This window comes from Panthera leo, chromosome B2 (genome assembly GCF_018350215.1).
Source record: "Panthera leo isolate Ple1 chromosome B2, P.leo_Ple1_pat1.1, whole genome shotgun sequence".
NCBI lineage: Eukaryota > Metazoa > Chordata > Mammalia > Carnivora > Felidae > Panthera > Panthera leo.
The window spans coordinates 62,715,521-62,735,125 of NC_056683.1; the positions used below are offsets into that span (position 1 = coordinate 62,715,521).

A 19,605-nucleotide genomic window follows, 5' to 3' on the forward strand; every position below is an offset into this window, starting at 1 on the left:
ATGATTTCATGAGAATCACTGAATAAGCTAAATAACTTTTTAAGTTGAAAATAAATACTTCAAAAGAGGTTACAATGAAAAGAATTATAATTGTATAACCTGACATAATGTACTAACTAACCAATCATTTATACTGTGCCAATGTTGATTTTTTTTTTAAATGTTGTATAGAGGGGTCGTTATTTAAAAACATTCAAGAGTTAGAACAAAGTTTAATTAGGGGTCCTTTTTCATGTATTAAGTGTAATAAGAGATTAAACAGAGTTGTGTTCTCTTTTTTAATAATGAAAATTTACCTTTTGTTTGGAAAAGGAGTGAAGGGGACATAGGATGAAGACATTTTCAACTAATAATAGTCTTGCTCTCTTGATACATTGCTGCCCTCAAAAAAAGAAAAAAAGAAGTCCCTGTGCTTAGAATCTTTTATAGGTGGGAACAAATTATCCTGTGATCAAGTTAGCAGTCTAGTAATTTAATTCTCTTAGATAGCATACCAAAATGAATCTACCATTTCTCCATATTCACTCTGAGATTCAGTCCATACTTTGTAATTAGAAAATTGTATGTTCTTGGTTACTTAACATCTACAGGCCTCATTTCAACAAATATTTAATGATAATATTAAGAAAAAATAATTCATTATACTAGGTGCTCTGGGCATTACTAAAAAAGGAGCCACCTGGGTGGTTCAGTTGGTTAAGCATCCCATCCTTGATTTCGGCTCAGGTCATGATCTCACGGTTTGGGCCCTGTGTCAGGTTCTGTGCTGGCAGTGCAGAGCCTGCTTCAGATTCTCTCTCTCTCTCTCTCTCTCTCTCTCTCTCTCTCTCTCTCTCTCCCCCCTTCTTTCTGTTTCGCCTCTGCTTGCTCTGTCTCTCTCAAAATAAATAAACTGGAAAAAAAGGTGGGGGGAGGAGAAGACTCCATTCTAGTCCTCAAGGAGTTAACAATCATGTCAGAGGGCCCAATACAGAATTGTGTGAAACAAGGTGATGGAAAGTAGATTGTCATTTAACAAGAGCAAACCACACCACTGTCTAGAAGTGGGGGGAGAGTTTGGTGAGAGGAGGCCAGGGAAGAAACCATGTTATGGATAACACCTGAAACATGCCTCGAATGACTGGCAGAATTTCAGTGGCCACTTTGAGGTTCAGATGGAAGAAGCATGAGTAACAGCATGGAGAAAGCACTGGGCCTGTTCATTCTGTAGCTACAAGCATTTAATCTGGTTGTGGCCTCACAGGCGTTTGAGGTGAGGGGACTGAGATGACACTGTTTAAGGCCTTGAATTCCTGGGAAAGGATTTAGCTCTGTAGGAAAGAAACTTCATTTTCCTCATCTGAATCAGGGCATAAGTGGGCTTATTCTTTGCTGATTCTTAATTTTTTTTTCTTTTGTTGATTCTTTCAACAAATATTATAGGAACAGTAAACTTAGTATGTCACAATTAACTATTTAGTTATGGTGCCCTTTCTAGTACTATGATTCTATGATGACTTTTAGTTATATTTATTTAGACTGACAAAACAATGGATATGTTTTTGTTCACTGAAATTTTTTGACTCTCATGCTTATACATATCAATGTGGTTTTCTTCTCCTTTGAGCTTTCCTAGTATTTTATATCTACTTTATCGCACTTTGTATTTTCATTTCATGACATTATTGTGTATGTATACATGTCTTCTCTTTCTTACTAAATGTTAAACTCCAGGAGGTGGGGCCCATGTGCAACCTATCCTTGTATACTCTACAGTGCTCAGCTTAAGAGGCATTCAAAAATGTGTATGGAATGAACGGTTTAATTAATATCTGATTCCTAGTGAAGTCCCTGGAGTAAGTTCAAATGTTTCAAGTTACATACTAATTTTTACTTAGAAGATTCCTGCTGGAAATGATTGAAAAGAGTACTTGAGAGGCAAATTTCTCGGCTCTCTCAACACTGTTGCTTTTTTAATTTGTTGGAGATATAGAAAATACCACATTAGTTTGTTATGTTTTTATTATAACAGTAATACACATTCACTATAGAAACTTTATATTATCATAGATAAGCAAAAGGAAGAAATCAAAATCCCCCATAATCATAAGTCAGAAATAAGCAGTTACGGTTTCAGAGGAGTTCTCAAAGTTTTAATATGCATGGCTAATTTGCCCTTTCAGAAAGACAACTATTTTGTGCTGCTTCTAGAAGTGTGAGAATGCTCCTCATTTATGACAACACTGAATATAATCACTAATATTAGTCCTGGCAAAATGGGTAGGAGAAAAAAATCATTCGCTTAGAAATGTGTATTTCTTTGAATACTAATTTAATTGAATTTTTCATGTGTTAATTGACCATTTGCATTTCCTTTGTGAATTGCCTTTTCATATTTTTGCCTATTTTTCTATTGGGATGTTTATCTGTCTCCATTTAAAAAAATATTTTTGAGAGCTGATGTGTATTAATAAACATTTTCCCCAGTCAGGCATTTGCCTTTTACCATATTTCCTTTCAGGGTCACCGATCCGTAGGAAGTAAGTCTAATAAACTAAGTGAATGTCAGATCTATGATCACCTCTTCCTCTCATTTCTAAGCTGAGTCAATGTGAGGAGCTAGAATATCTTCCAGGAATGGAAGCAAGCATAACAACAACCAGTGGAATATTATTTTCTGTGAGGAGAATTATTTTCAGAAACAATGGTAAAAATAGCATCTAAAAAATTTTAAAAGCCCTTACTTTTGATGATTACTACAAATTTAGAACTAGTATGACTACTTTCTGTTTACCTTTAAGAATATCACATGTAGTACTGGTCTAAAAAGGAAAAGAATGGGAAGTGCGTGCAGGCGATGACAAGTCAGACTTGGTAATTACAGTTAACAGTAACGTCTGTTCATCCACTATTGATGCATTGAAGTATTTCCATGGGATATGTATGGGAGTCATGTATGGCTGTGCCCTGTAAATTCAATAAAGAATGAACACTCTTATGGTTTGGTAACTAAGAAGTTAGCTGGGGGCAATGCTGAAATTCTTTCTTCTTGGAAAATGGAAACTCTGAAGGAGGAGAAAAGTGAAAGGAATTACGAAAGGGAAAAGGCAAAGAAACATGGCTGGGAGTACAGAAGTACAGAAAAAAGAAGAAAAGGAAAAACAAATAGCCGTGTTTACCCAGGAGATTAAGAAGTGAGGCTTAGACAAAAAATACATTCTTTAAATTTATTATGGGGCAATTATCAAAATATGGTGCAGTGTTCCTTTTATGTCACTTAGATTATGTAAGTGGGGCTTTACACTGTACTTAAAACTGTATGGAACAGTTTTTTAATGTATTAAAGGTATTTATTCCTCATATGGCATAAAAATAGTTAAACATGACTTCCATGGTGCATAAATGTCGAAAGCAGTTTGTGTTTCAAATCTTTTTAATTTTTTAAAGCACGTGCATACAGCTAAGCTGGGCATTAGAAGCCCTGCAAGCTGTTTGCCAGAATTCAAAGTCCTGTCAGATCTCCTATTATTTTCAGATGTTCCTTTACCCGCAGTAGCTTCAGAAGCGAGTAGAAAAACTGATCATTTATAATTGTATTTGGGTTGGATAAATAAAAGGTGCTTGGTTAGGGGCTCTTTCTATTTGAAGTCACTTTAAAATTCAATGAAAAGAACTTGCTAACAGGCCAAAATCTAGGGCTATAATACTTTGTTATTACAAAACCAGCCCCAGTTTGAACCCTTTCCTGGAAGAAAAACCAGGAATATTTATTGACCTGGGATTGTTGGTGTATCTAGGAACAAACTAAGCAACAGATAATAATAATTTTTATTTTTAATCATTTCTCCAAACTCTTGTTCAGTTCAATGCTGTGAGTAGGAAAAGGAGCAATCTGAGATAGAAAGACAAATATAACAGCGGTTAGGTCAAAAACATATAAAGATTATGAAATTATCAAAGTGTTTGTGAAAGTAATGTTAAAATAAAGATGATTTACTTGTATTAAAACACAAATTAGAGGCAAAATTTCAGGCTTTCTGTTAAGTAGTTTTAAAGCCTTGCTTTAAATAGTACTAATTAAATGTAAATAAAGTGAATATAATAGTCTATGAGAGAAATAAAACACAGATGCTCTTATTTCAATTCACTAGTAATTGAAGGGTAATGTACAATTGCTTAAAGAGAAAAAAAAGAATTCAAATAGGGACAATGCTTTTAAAAAATTAGAGAAGAATCACCAAAAATCTGATGAAGATTTGTGAATCATGGTTTCCAAATGGCCATTTGAGCAGCGTGACTCATGTGATATCCTCCCTCCTTGGCCTCTTTCCACAGTCAACCAAAAATTAGTGATGAAAATCACACCAGAAGGAAACATACCAAGAGGTTTTAAATTTAGCCTTATAAACATGGTTTGCATCACTATGGATGCAACACTAAATGCAGGTATTTGGACTACAATGAAAGACAGGTTTAAAAACCACTATTAAAGTTGACTCTTTAATAGTTTGACTTCAATGAAGTGGAAATGGGCTATTTCCTAAAATTTTTCTTAACATTTTTATTTTTTGCCAGCCACAATTTATTTGTTACCTGATTTATGAGCCCTGACACATGAAGCATATTTCTATGGTTTAAGGTAACTTTTAAGCTTACTGATTTTCACCATTATGCATCCATAACATATTTTATATTATTTCCCCAATATGGCAATACTGAACTAAAGACGATTAAACCAATTTATCTGTTTTCTAATGCCTGATTATTTTTCTGAATTCTATAATGGTTTTACTTTTCTTTCAAATATATATATATATATATATATATATATATATATATATATGTATATGTATTCATACACACAATATGTATATACATATATGTATATATGCCTTCAAATATACATGTATACCTAGTATATATACTCAAATATATATATACATATATATATACACACATAGATAGATAGATAGATATGGAACTCTCCACACACCCACAAATACCTACACAGAGATCTGCAGAAAAATGTTACCTTCACATGTTCAAAGAGATCCCAAAGAGTTCAAAACCCAGGATTTATAGCACCAATCCACAGAAAGACATAATATTTAAAATCACAAAATACTTTTATGAACTCTGAGACAAACCATACCACACAAACCTGTACACATGTACATGATTAGAAGGCAGACAGACTCTCTTGATTAACTTTAAATAAACTGACATAAAAGTGAAAAATGATACACAAATGATATCTTTTTTTAGCTCAACTATTAAGAAGCCAATTATTACCTGTGAATGTATGCCACACACAATACTTTGAAGACATTTCATAATCAAAGTGAGAAACTCTAAGCACCTGCCTCCAATAGTCATTCTGTGAAACTGCTAATAAAACAAAAACCTGGAAGTCATTATTCCTAGCTCTAAGGCGGCATTGTTGTAATTAAGGAAAACCTGTGCATGAGTTGGCGGAGTCCTGTCTTGCGGAGTCCTCGTCCTCGTCGAGTGGGAGGGTCACACTGGGAGAGACTAATAAGGGCAGAGATGCGTCCCCCTTCCCCACTCGCAGGGAGCTCACTCGGGCCACTCCTCGGCGGTGCGGCAGCCCTGGCCGGACTCCACTGCGCCTCTGAGGGGCTCAAACACACATTCAAGGTAAGCTGCGCAGCTTTGCCACCGGCCGTTTCCCTTGATCTCTCGCACACATGCCGGTTCTATATCATCTGCTCGTGTCTCTGGTCATTTGCGTGCATCTGCTTTTCAAGAAAATGTAAAAACTGTGCTACACATGTAAATATGTTTTGGCGGATAAATAATGCACACCTGCAATTACGCATTCCCATAGGTGGCTTAACGACGGGACCAAAAACGTTTGGAACGCTACGGCCACTTTAATATGCTATATATGATGTAGTTTGTGCTCAGATGTTCACATAATGCAGGCTTTATGCGTTATACTTTAGTTCTAGGTGATTTTTCTGGCTACGAGTGTTTGTAAAGGAGAGCTACCAGCACCGCTGATGCGGGTGAGAACAGACATCAAAGACAGAAGAACATATCCATGGGGTTAAATGCACAAAACAAATAAACTCAATAGAAATTCATGCCGTTAGATCGTATTTTTTTGGTCTACGTCTAGAGACGTTACCCACTGGAAACCAGGGGACAGTTAAGGGGTGTAAACTGGCAGACGCGAGGTTCCGGCGCCTAGCTCTCGGGCCCGGGGTTACTTATTCTGACATGCGGGTATTTCTCCCAAGTGCTGCTTCCAGGGGCTGCGCGGGTGGGGACCCCGGGACTAGGGCCTCCCCCAGCCCCGGTCAGCCTCCAGGCGTCCGGCGCTGCTCCTTCATTACCCTGCAGCATGCGCAGCGCGGCCGACCGAGCGCCGCCGCCGTCCTCGCCGTCCCTGCCGCCGCTGCCACCGCCGCGGGAACGTCCAGGTCCCGGCACTCGGAGAACGCGGCCCCCACCTCCGCCGCCTTAGCTGCGAGATCCAGCCGCCACCGCCGTCAGCGCGCCGGCGCCGACGCCACCGCGGCCGTGAGGAGGGAGGCGGCGCCGCGCAGCCCGCTAGGGCACTGCAGGGTCCCGAAGAAGTTTGTTGGCCCGGAACCAAGCGCGCCTCGGCCGCCGGGCACGCTAGCTCATTCTGAGCAGGCGGGCGCGTAAGCGAAACCTGTCCTTGGAAAGGGGGGGGGGAGGGAGGAAGCAGGCGGGTCGGTGGTGGGCTGGCCAGGTTGCATGAGCCCCAGAGGCTGGGAGAGGTGGGGAAATGGAGAGGGACAGGGTACTAGAACTCACTGCCAGCCTCAGGGGACAGTGGGCTGGGGATCAAAAAGAGGAGAACCCAGAACCCGAGAATGCGCAGAGTTTTAATGGAACCATCCAGGAATTGCAGCAGTGAGTGATGGTGAGCCCCAGCTTGAGGTTGGGGAGTGCAAGGGTAAAGGAAATACTTGTGCTGCCTCCTTGCATCCACAATTGCAAGACTGATTGGTCCCGTCTTCTGCTTGGAGGAGAAATCTGAGGAGAAACAAGGTGGGAGGTTGGTTGGGACGCTCAGGAGGAATTTATATGTGCTTGATAATGGAGGGGATGAAATAAAACCACTCCAACATCTCTCCCTACCCCTACCCCAACAAAAAGTGAGAGAGCAATGGCGCTTGCTATTCTCAATCCAAACCAAGCAGCACTGCCGTTTTTTAAAGAGATTAAAACAAACAAACAAACAAGCAAAGAAACACACCACTTTATCAAACGTGTGGTCTCTCAGCATCTCCTTACTGGTGTGTGAGGAGAGAGCTGTACTGGGACTCAAGCAGAGGTTTTTGGTATGTGCCTGCCAAGGAGAAACTGAGATGTTTAGTTGTTCAGATGGTGCACACGTACCTAAAATCTCTTCCTGAGGAGGCTTGACAGGGTTCTTTGACTGGGAATATGTCTTCAGGATGGAAAAGAAGGAGGCAATCGCCAGGGGTGGAAAAATTCATTCTCTCTCTAGGGGATAGAAAATGGAGAAAGTGACTGGCAGGTGCTTCCATGAGGTTTTGTCCGGCCTGAGCTCTCAAACTGGTAAGGAATCTAAGTTGGGTTTCCTGGGAAAGGAGGGTGGAGGTGTGGTGATAGAGCAGCAGAGCGAGACTGAACCTGATATGAAAAGGCCAGAGAAAAAGCAAAAAGGTGAAAGAAAAGCAAATGTGATTATTATCACAGTTGGGACATTATCTCTGTATCTGAATCATTGTCATCCAAGGAAACCATCTAAAACAGAAAGAAGCCCATGGTATTCTCCAGAAATGGAAAATTTCCATCTACTTTATGGTCTTTCAGTTTAATTTCTCTCGCTGAAATTGTAGTTCATTTTTTTTGGAGATATGGAGATAGAAACCATAGTTGTGAGGCTAAGTGGCATCATAATTACAAATTCAAGTGGAAAATGAAAAATTAGTAGGACTAGAGAGAGATGCTAATATATAACCTGGAAAGGATCTTGGAAAAAAGAGAATGAATGGGATTGGAGTTGGATTATTCAGGGCAGGCTGCATTAAAGTCATATATCTTAAAGAGGCAGAGAATAAAGAGGCTTAGCAGAAGAGAGCAAGAGAGAGGGCATTCCAGCCAGAAGGAATGGCATGTGTGAAGGCTTAGAGGTGGGAGTGAGCAGTCATGTGCCTGGTAAGACAGAGAATCCAAGCTGGAATGAAACCGGAGATGAGGAGAGCAGATAACACTTGCCAGGGAGAGACTGGAAAGGAGAGGCTGAGAGGCAAGGGGCTCTTTGGGGTGTTATTTTGTAGGCCAGTAGTGATATAATCAGATGAGGAAGTTGCGTATTAAATTTGGAAATTGATAGAAAGAGGGTGAATGCCAGTAGAATACTAGGATATTTGTGAGGCCCAAAGGGTCTCTGATACCTCTTTGAGAACAATCAAAAGGAATTATGAGATTGTAAGATTATTAGGTCATAGAGCCCTTCAGATGGAAAAATTAGGAAAACTGGATAGATAAGGAAATATATATGTTAATTTAAATTTTTAAGTGTTATTGGATCGTTGATATAGATATATCTGTGGAAACAAAGCTAACGAATTGATATCCAAAAAAATGTAGGTCACTCATAATGGTGGAAGTTGAGAATGGTATCAAAAAAAGTTGATGGAGACAATGATATTTCAGGGAAGTGTATCAGTTAACCAAACAAGTTGTTGAGGATGATGAGAATCAGTTAAGCTTGTTTAAAGGGGACCTGAGTTTGGAGACCCTCTGGAAGTAGGTGCTAGTTTTGAAGTGACAGGAGAAATAACACAGAATTTTGAGAAAATGTGGTACAGTTGATCAGCTTTAGAGGATTATAAACATTAAGAACCAGGAAATATATTTTCTGTGAGGGAAGAGAAATTCAGTAATAGTATGTTTTGTGCATCTCATTAAATAACTGAACTTATGTTCACTGAGCTTTCTTTTAGTAATTTTTTTCTATATTGGTCTGTAATTCTTCACCTCCTATCTTTCTGTAAATGTTAAGTCCATATCTGCATATATTACTTAACAGGTTGAACCTTTCATTTGTTTAATTTGGAAACGTATTGCCTTAGACTGTGTTCCTACAAATTGATCGAGTACCTACTAAATGCTAGTGTTAAAACATCATTTAATGTTTGAACAAAACACGAATGATAAGACACTTTTTTTTCTGTAAGATATTCAGTATGGAGGGGGATGGAATGTATGTAAGTTATTAAAGTGCAGTATAGACTGTGCTGAAGCAGAGGTGGGAACTGAGCTCTATTAGATTGCAAGACAGTGAATAAATGAACTCTGTGATGGTTCCTGCAGACTTCATGGAAGACGTGGTATTTGAATTGCATGTGGAAGGCAGAGTAAATGATCACCAGTTGGAAAGAGAACGGAAAGATATCCCAACAGCCAAAACTGCATGTGCAGAAGCCTGGCACATGTGGGGTAATTGTGAAGGGTTTTATGGAGTGGAGTTTGTTTGGAAGGAGGTAGCAGGCCATGAGACTGGTCAGATGAGTTGAGGACTCCACTAATGGCGAGAGAGTCTTGAGTGGTTCCCTTAGGAATAGCCAATGAAAAACCACCAGGAGACTTCAAAAAAGCAGAGCAGTAAAGTGATTAGATCTGTTATGGAAATAGAAGTCTTGAGCAGTAGGGATATAGAATCAAGGGGAACGAGACTGAAACAGAGGAATCTAGTTTGGGGTCTCCTGCACTTTTACAGATAAGAAATGGTAAGGACGTGAAGTAAATCATTTTTGTGAGGATGAATAAGTTGGTATGGATTCAAAGGAACTTTGTAAAAGTAGATTTGATAGACTTGATAGAGATTTGATATGGGAGGGGTAAAGAATGAATTAAAGCGGATTTTGGAATGTCTAACTCAGATTATTAAGGTAAAAAGGATGCCTGTAATTAAAATATAAAGTCAAGAGCTTTCTGTAGATTGTAATAAGGGCAGAAACCTTGCCTAAGCTGCATCCGACTTCTGCAAACCAACTTCAATTTCATTATTGGTGAAATTATGAAATAATGCTAAATCTAGTCCTAAGATGTTGAGATTTTTTGTCCTATTATTGGCTTGGAATTTAACTCTATAGGCATGTCTTTTCAGCTGGTTTTCTCTAATAGTTGATAGACTCTGCTCTAGCTTCACTAAAGATAGATTCTAAAGATTGGTAAAAGATGTGTTAACACCTGTTTTTTGGTTTTTTTTGTTTGTTTGTTTGTTTTGCTTATTTAAAAGATCTGTGACTTCACAACACTATGGCCAGATTTTCTTGGAGTTATGTATAGGCATATTGGAGGGTAGTCAAGAAGTTTGATTTAAGAATCAAACCCCTACCCAGTCACACGGCATTACTCTTTGTAATGAATGCTCTGAGAACATGGGTTTAGTCATGTAACAAATCAAACTTACTTTTTTAAAAGTTGAAATGTGTTGCTCATTTAACAGCCTACATAAAGTGAATCAGTACTCTTTTCTATTTTCTCCTTTTTCTTCTTTCACTTGTCTTTTCCGTGTTATTTTCTATTTATGTCTTAACTCTAACACTCAGACTCTTTACCTAATACCAAATTTCAAAGATGCAGAATGAGCATTATAAAATGATTCATGTTCTGTAGGCAGATTTGGTTTGGTTTACTCAAAAGTTTGTGCTGAGAAGCCCCTGACCATCTTATCTAGCAAGCCTACTATTTCATCATCCTATTTACTCTGCTTTCCTTTAGTTCCTAGTGTCTGTCTTTCAAAGATGATGTGTATGTTTGTTTATTTTTGGTCTCCTTTACCAGAGTGACACCAGGGACTTCCCCTATTTGGCTCACTGCTGTATCCCCAGTGACTACTATATCCCCTGTGGCACATAGTAGGAATCTCATTGTATGGATGGAATGAAAGATTAAGGTTTTCCACTGCTCTTTTCTGTCTTTTCTATGCTCTGTGTACATTAATCTAGATTGACAAAGAATTTTTAAAAATCCATCTCCTAGAGTACCTGGGTGATTTAGTTGATTGAGCGTCCAACTTCAGCTGGGATCATGATCGTGCAGTTCAAGAGTTTGAGCAGCACAGAGCCCACTTTGGATCCTCTGTCCCCTTCTCTGTGCCACTGCCCTGCTTCCATTCTCTCTCTCTCTCTCTCTCTCTCTCTCTCTCTCTCAAAAATATATAAGGAATAAAAAAATTCATGTCCTAATTAAAATATTTTCAGTGTCATAGTTGCCTTACAGGTTTTCAAGAGCTGAATAATGGAAACTTAAAGGACAATGACTCCTTTTTAAATTGCCTTATGCCAACCAGTATCAAAACTATTCCACTTGGGCAAGGATGGTGAGAATAATGGGTTAGAAGTAGAGGTCATAGCCAGACCTTCAGTCGGTCTTTATCTCTTTGTTGTTATAGCATTGGGAAATAGGTTATAGATAGGGCTATCTGGATGATTTTAGACGGTTCATCGGCTCCTCGGCACTGTTGTCTGCTCAAGACTGGCAGTACTGGGAATACTCACACTTAGAACTTTGGTACTTTGTAGTGCTGGGAAAGAACTACAGCCTGGATCTGGATAGCTTTTTTTTTTTTTTTTTTTTTTTTTTAAGTTTATTTACTTATTTTGAAAGACAGAGCGATCAGGGCAGGGGCAGAGAGAGAGGGAGAGAGAAAATCCCAGGCAGGCTCCACACCACCAGTGGGGAGCCTGATGTGGGCCTTGGACTCCTGAACCTTGAGATCATGACCTGAGCTAAGACCAAGAGTCGGTTGTTCAGCCAACTGAGCCACCCAGGCACCCCCCAGGATCTGGCTAGCATCTTGATAAAGAATAGCTACAAATTTAAAGGAAGTATATAGGGAAATTAAAGGTCTATCTCACATCCTGATAGTAAACATCATGGTGTAACAGCACTGGCTTCTTAGTGAAGAAGAGCTGGACTTGTATCTCAGGCTCTGGGATCTTCTCTATGAGCTTTAATGTTTCATATCTGTAGAATGAGGGCCTGGTACTTGTCTTCTGTACTATCCTTAGGCCCAGGCAACAAGGTCCCTGCTCTGGGCCTTACATTTTGGAAGGCCCTTATGTGGCCTTGCTCTGGATGTGCTTCTGCTCTCAGGGTTAGGAGTCCACAGATATAAGGGGACCCATCCACACAAAGCTCAAGCTGCTAGTTGAGGCTCTGGGAACCCAAGATCCTGAAATTCCTTGACCAAAGGACCCTTAGTCCTCTTATAAGATCTGGCAGACCTCTTCCTTGGATTCGTCTTTCCAGGGGCAAACCAAGTCACTGGTGGGAACACTCTTAGGCCCAAGCAGGTATCAAGGAGTGACTGCTTGCAGGTGTTATGGACAGAGCTTAGACTTATTGGTATCTTCCCATACATGTAGGTGAGGCCCCTCATGGTGCAGACCAAGCCAAGAATGGGAAAAAGTGAGGGAAGAGCTTTGGTCCAGGCCAGAGTCTAGTTAATCCCTTGTAGCCTGCTGTATTCAATTCCAAACTTGACTTGGGCTTTCAAGTCTTTGTGAAGGTATACTTGCCAAGATAAAAGGAAAAAACATATTTCTTCTTAGTCTTATTAGCTTTATTTTTAACTTTCATATATTTAGACATATGTTATGTGGATCTCTTGTCCTATAATGTGATAGTGTTAGGAAGAGACATGCCTGCCTCTCAAAAAATACACATATAAAAGAAATTGTGCTTCAGAAAATGAGAACATGTGTAACCAATATTCCCCACATCCTTCTTAAAATGTATCATGAGCCATCTTTGTACAAGTTTTGAAAAAAGTGATTTGAGGCCTTTAGTAACATCCATATCCACATATATTATTCTGAGGCTCTTCATTGGGCAGTCCATTGGGACAGCATTGAAGGTCTGTGTTAACATTTAAATCTTACCTAAGAAGAGCAATAAGTTAAATTGTGACAACATTGGCTTGTATAAATTTATCAAACTATCTTGATGGTCATCTAGCTGAGGGGACAAAATAGAAAATTGGGAAGTTTTGATGATGGAGGAGATTGTGGACAAAGCCCAGAATTGAGAATTCCTGGAGGGCACTGGAGGTGGGTCCAGAGCAGCAAGAAGTAGCCTGAGGGTTCTGGGGACAGTGAGAAGGATCTGGAGGAGAGGTCCAGAAAGACCCTAAGGGAGGTTTTTCCCACCCTGCAACTGCCTGAAGCAGAGGTTAAGGATCTGGAAAAGGTGTTTTGTTTTAACCTATACAAGGATTTATTTTGAGACCTTTATCAAGTTTTTGTTTTTTTTTTTTTCCAAATGTTCCTAGTGGGAAAAAAAATGTTCCTAGTGGAGGGGAGTATATCTGTACTTAATCAGGATCAAAACAATAGAAACCTCAAATAGTAAACATGTTTTACATGTATAAAGAGATGTACACCTGAAACTAATATAACCCTGTATGTTAACTATACTGGAATTAAAATAAAAAGCTTAAAAAGAGAAAAATTAAGAATTTAATGTACGAATAGATATTATGTTCATGGTAATGATCCTTGAAATATTATAAGATCTTAAAATGCTTGATGAATTATAAAAGATTAAATTATCATCACTACAGATTTAAAGATAAGTATGTTTTTCTATATCTTAAGATTTGGAAATTGGCAGTCTGTTACTTATTTTAATTCAAAGAATGTTTATTGAGCCCCTACTTTCACAGATACTATGCTAGCTGCTGAGGATAAGGTGATGGACAAGACAGACATAGTCTCTGCCTTCAAGGGAGAGTAGAGTTGAGTGGGGGCAATAAACATATGTCCACAGACAGAATTGTCTGAGCTAGAGAATAATGGGGCAAGGACACTTACCTGTCAGGTAAGAGCTCTTCCACCCAGTAATATTTACATTGAGAGGTGTAGGATGAACAGGACCCAGTGTGATCCAGGTTGAGGAAACAGCATGCACAAAAGTCCTGAGGTTGGAAAGAACATGGGAATTTGAGGGATAGGATATCAGTGAAGAGGACAGTACCAAGTGAAGCTGGAGAGGAGAGTAGGAGCTAAAGTACTCAGGGCCTAGAAGGCCATAGAAAGGCTTTTGGATTACATGTAAAGTACAATGGGAAACCATTTAAAGCGTTAAAGCAGGGGAGTGACATGATTCAATTTTTATTTTAAGAAAAGCTCTCCTGTGCTATGTAGTAAGTGAATATGGTCAGAAGCTGATAGCAGATTTGAGGGGAAATGAGTTAGGAAGTTGTTGGGAATCTACACCAGGGTAACCTGAATTAGGATTATGGCAGAAGAATGGAGGGCAGTGGATGGATTTGAGATGGGTATGGGGTAATACTGATATGACTTGCTGATTGTTTGGATGTGGGAGATGGTGATAAGGAAGACAGAAGCATCAGCGTGATGCTTGAGTTCCTGGTTTGAGCATTTTGATGGGCACTAATTGAGACTGGGAAGAGCATGAGAAGAATAAGTTGTGGTTGAGAATCAAGCATTTAACTTGGACATATTAAATTACAGGTGTCTTGTGCACCATCTAAGAGGAAATATAGAATAGGCAGCTGGCTACAGTCTAATGTTCAGAGAAGACTGGATTGGGGATAGAAATTTTAGATTCATCTGACAGGTACTGTTCAAAGCCAAGAAATGGTGAGATCACCTCAAGAGACATTATAAAGACAAGGTGGGGAAGGCCCACAGATCCGAGGATTAAGATATCAGGTAGCAAAAAGATTTGAGAAGGGATTTAGAGAGAAATCCCAGAGAGTGTGAGGGCTGGGATAACCAATGAGAATGAAGATTTCAAGGAGGGAGTAGTCAGCTATAGGAAGTACCACCAAGATTTGAATTAAATGGGGAGAACAAAGAATTCTCTCAAGTTCTTGCTGAACTTGGTGAAAGGCATTTCATTAGAGGGTGGAATGGCAATTCATCAATAACTAGGACATTTAGTCAACTAAACATAACATCTTATTCTTCAAGCGTTTTGCATAAATGAGATTGAAGCTAAGTGCTATGAACCGCTAAGTGACTCAAGGAAACAGTTGGGAGACCTCAAGATTGAGTTAATATACATATGGCTATATAGCTCTCTGGGTCTTTGTTGCTGTAAGAGGGACCAAACCTTCAATGAACATAAATTTATGGGTGCTTTGACATTTTCCCATTGTCCAAATATCACTATCAACCTCAGGCTGAGGAGACAACTGAACTTTTACTAATTATTTTATTTATTTATTTATTTATTTATTTATTTATTTATTTATTTATTTATGTATTTATGAGAAAGAGTGCACACATGCATAAGCGGTAGAGGGGCACAGAGAGAGGGAGAGAGAGAGAATCTGGAGCAGATTCCCGCCTCAGTGCAGAGCCTGACACAGGGCTTGATCTCAGGACCCTGAGATCATGGCCTGAGCTGAAATCAAGAGTCAGACACTTAACTAACTGAGCCATCCAGGCACCCCCAATTTTTATTATTATTTATGAATATGTAGAGCAAACACTTATAATAGTAGGTAATTTGTATGAATACTTAATATGTTCAAGGACCTCTACTATACTTTCCCCAGTTGTTAAATAATTTATTGCTAGTGTTATTATCAGTTTTCAGGTAAATAAACGAAGGCTTAGTGAGATTACATAACTTGTTTATAAGTGGCAAAGCCCAGACATAAGCCATGGTTTTAATCTCTATACTACACTGCTAATTTATCAACTAATAGAAGTCACTTAGGAAAAATGTCTATTCAAGTCCTCTGCCCATTTTTTAATTATGGGGTTTTTTTTTTGTTTTTTTTTTTGGTGTTGACTTGTATAAGTTCTTTACATATTTTGGATATTAACTCCTTATCAGATGTATCATTTCAAATATCTTCTCCCTTTCAGTAGGTTGCCTTTTTGTTCTGTTGATGTTTTCCTCTACTGTACTAAAATTTTGTTGACAGTTTCACATCTGTGTTCAAAAGAGATTTGCCAGTAATTTTCTCTTTCTTACAATATCATTGTTGAGTATATTGTAATAATTTTGCTGCCTTAATGATTTACCTGTGTTCTCTTGGTCTATTCTCTGAAAAATTTTTTAAATGAAAGGTCAGTGATAATTTCTGCTTAAATATTTGGTAAAATTTTCTGATTTAATTCATATGTACCTGAAGATTATTTGCATGGTAATTTTTTATTGAATATTTAATGACTATAGTAGTGTAAAACTTCTTTTATTCTTGTCTATGTGTTAGTAATTGAAATTCCTTTAAGTAACAAAAATGTCTAGAAGATAAAAAAATTCGTGGTTAAAAATAAAAAAATCAAGGATATCTGATAATTAAATTAGTATTTTTGAGTTCATTTATTTGAAATAGAATTAATTGCTTTAACAACTACTAACTGAAATAATAGGATAAGTTTGCAAAGTCATATGAGGATTAAGACTATATCTAGATGAAAGAGTTTAAAAGAAATAAGGCATAAAACCAGCTGTTTGATATTTAGAACCACACACGATTTTAGTGTTGCAATTGCTACTTCTAGCTATTCATCCAGAAATATCTAAAATCTTGAATTAATTTTAAAGTGCTGATCTTAGAGTATTTGGCACATGCAGAATACCAAAGATGATAACTTTAGTTTTTTTCTAGAGTGTGTACTGACAACATTTAGACATTGGTGTGATGGATTCTTTTATATTTGACTCTTGAATAAAATTTAAATGATGGCAAATAAATGATTCAATATTATTTGCATATTTAGAAGTCTTAGAATAGCTATTCTAATAATACTGCAGTTGTTAAATACACTGAAGGAGCCGTTATATTTTTACTTACAGTTTATTTTCATGTTATTTCACTATAAAAATTAATTTGCATACTATTTAAGTTTTCCATTTTCGGGATTCTGTTTACTAAATCTTTTACTGTAATACCTATAAAGTAGTAGTCTATATTTAGAAAAACAAATGGTTATGGATGATAACACATTAATGTTAAATATGATGCCAGTGGTAGGCTCAGGCAGGAATTATATATATCCATTCTTTTCTTTAAACATAAGGAAAGATTGCTTTTCACATGTATCTATAGTAATCACTCCAGTAGCAGTGATTATTCCTCCCAGTAACAACATAGTTATGTTTATAGAAAATGTAACATCAGTTAAGACAAAATGTGTAACACTAATATATAGAAGAGAAAATAGAATTGTGAATAATAAGATTATATTGTAAAAATATAAATCCATTGTAGATGACACCAAAAGAACAGGTGACAAGAACAATAGGTAAATTGGATGACATAAAAGTAAATTTCTTTGTAGCAAAGAACACAATCAAGAGAGTGAAGAGGTAACCCACAACAAGGAGGAAAATATGGGCAAATCATATGTCTGAAAGGGACTAATATCCAGAATATATAAAGAACTCCTACAATTCAACAATAGCCAGATTATAAAATGGGGAAAGGATTTAATAGGCATTTCTCTAGAGAAGATATACAAATGGAAATAAGCATATGAAAAGACCTTCAACATCACTAATCCTTAGGGAAATGAAAATCAAAAACATAATGAGATACCCTCTCATACCCATTAGGATGGTTGCTATTAAAAAAATAATAATAAGGTTGATGAGGATGGAGAGAATTTGGAACTGTTGTGCATTGTTCATGGGAATATAAAATGGTGTAGCTGGTATGGCAAACAGTATGTTGGTTCTTAAGAAAATTAAAAATAGAATTATCATATGATCCAGCAATCCCGTTTCTGGGTATGTAACTAAAAGAATTGACAGCAGGGTTTGGACAGGTATTTGTACATTCATGTTCATAGTAACATTATTCACATTAGCCAAAAGGCAGGAGCAACCCAAGTATACATCAGTGGATGACTGGATAAACAAAACATGGTATATATATATATACAGTGCAATATTATTCAGCTTTAAAAAAGGAAGGAAATTTTGGGGTCTCCTGGGTGGCTGTCTGTTAGCCACTGGACTCTTGATATCAATTCAGGTCATGATCTTACTGTTGTGGGATCTAGTTTGCATTGGCTCCATGCTGAGCAGAGCTTGCTTGGGATTCTCTCGCTCTCTCTCTCCCTCTCTCTCTCTCTCTCTCAAAATAAATAAACTTAAAAAAAAATTAAAATAAAAAGGAAGGAAATTCTGACATATGCTTCAACATGAATGAACTTTAAGGATATTATGCTAAATGAAATGAAGTCACAAAAGGATAAATACTGTATGATTCCACTTATATGAGTTACCTAGAGTAATCAAATTCATAGAGTCAGAAAGTAGAGTGGTAGTTGCCAAGGATTGGGGAGGGAGAAATGGGGAGTTAATGTTCAATAGTTATAGAGTCTCAGTTTTGCAAGATGAGAAATTATGGATGATAGTGATGATTACACAATAATATGATGGTACTTAATTCTACCTAAAAGTGATGAAGATTTTAGATTTTATGTTAGGTGTATTTTACCAGGATTTAGAAATATATATATATATATATATATATACATATATATATATATATGTATATATATATATATATATATATGTATATATGTATATATATATACACACACACACATTTATATATATATATACATATATATACACACACACATATATATGTGTATGCATATATGTGTGTGTGTATATATATGTGTATATATATGTCTATATTTCTAAATTGCATACATAAAATCATTTTAAAGTGGTATAGCTTTAAAAAACACATGAAAAGAAGAGAAAATTTAAGTTATAAGAGGCTGTGTGGACATTGATAATTAGGAAGTAATCTGAAAATATTTTTGAAACTTTTTAATACACACTAAGGTGTATATTGATAAATTATGTATAACTACATATATAATCATATATCCAATTATATAATTCTATGTAGTGTAAAAATCTATTGTGTTCTCTTTGGTGATGAGGATTTTCTAGAGATAATGATGAAAGGAATTGTAAGCTCAATTCCAGTATTTTGTTTTGTTGCAGACCTGCAGCCACTTGTTCACATGGTTTCGAGGCACAATGAGGCATGCTGGCTCTTGGAAACTTTGGCTCTGGATGGCAATGCTTCTGCTTCCTGCTTCCACTTCCGTGACGGTCAGGGACAAGTCAGGTATCCAGGCCACCTCTTTTGTCCAGTCACCAAATGTTATTTATAGTCTTCAAGTTATTTTTAAAACTCATCGAAGTAAATTGTTGGGGTTAAGGAGGCCATAGATTAAATCTACAAGTACAAAATAAATTCATTCTTTTTTCCCATTGACCTTTAATTTTGCACATTGAGAATTTCTAAAATCACCTCATTTTCCCATATTATATTAGTCTAAATAGCCTTTCCTTCCTTTCATTGATATTTAAAAATATAAATATATGTGTGTGATTCTCTGCATGTACTTTTCTTCTTTCACCCCTTGTCATAAGTTATAAGTACACATGTCTATCACTAATTAGGATTAACCAGGGACATGTCTAATCTTAATTAGGGAAAAGTGAAAACTAGGAGATATAAAAGGAAATGTAGTTTAAGTAAGTTTTATAGTATCTCAGATGAAATGTACAAAAGATGAACAGTTGTTAGAGCACTTAGCACTAAATAGATATTTATTTGCAGTTATTAAATTA

General features: G+C 37.3%; 1 protein-coding gene and 1 long non-coding RNA gene across 4 annotated transcripts in view; one reads left to right on the forward strand and one right to left on the reverse strand.

Moving 5' to 3' along the window:
• Nucleotides 1–3,789: 3,789 nt before the first annotated feature.
• LOC122220068 lies at nucleotides 3,790–6,322 on the reverse strand. Its single transcript, XR_006202660.1, has 2 exons — nucleotides 5,272–6,322; nucleotides 3,790–3,871 (listed from the first exon to the last, which is right to left on the reverse strand). It is a non-coding gene; the product is annotated as an uncharacterized LOC122220068 (long non-coding RNA).
• A 22-nt stretch (nucleotides 6,323–6,344) lies between these two features.
• Nucleotides 6,345–19,605, forward strand: part of COL19A1 (collagen type XIX alpha 1 chain) — a 380,294-nt gene continuing 367,033 nt past the window's right edge. For 2 of the 3 annotated variants that reach the window (XM_042939135.1, XM_042939133.1), the window contains exons 1-2: nucleotides 6,345–6,650; nucleotides 18,970–19,096. In XM_042939135.1, the coding sequence (XP_042795069.1) occupies nucleotides 19,006–19,096 (91 nt within the window). In that variant the 5' untranslated portion in view covers nucleotides 6,345–6,650; nucleotides 18,970–19,005. Of the gene's footprint in view, nucleotides 6,651–7,486; nucleotides 7,558–18,969; nucleotides 19,097–19,605 lie in introns of all 3 variants that reach the window. The other variant, XM_042939134.1, reaches the window with a different exon arrangement.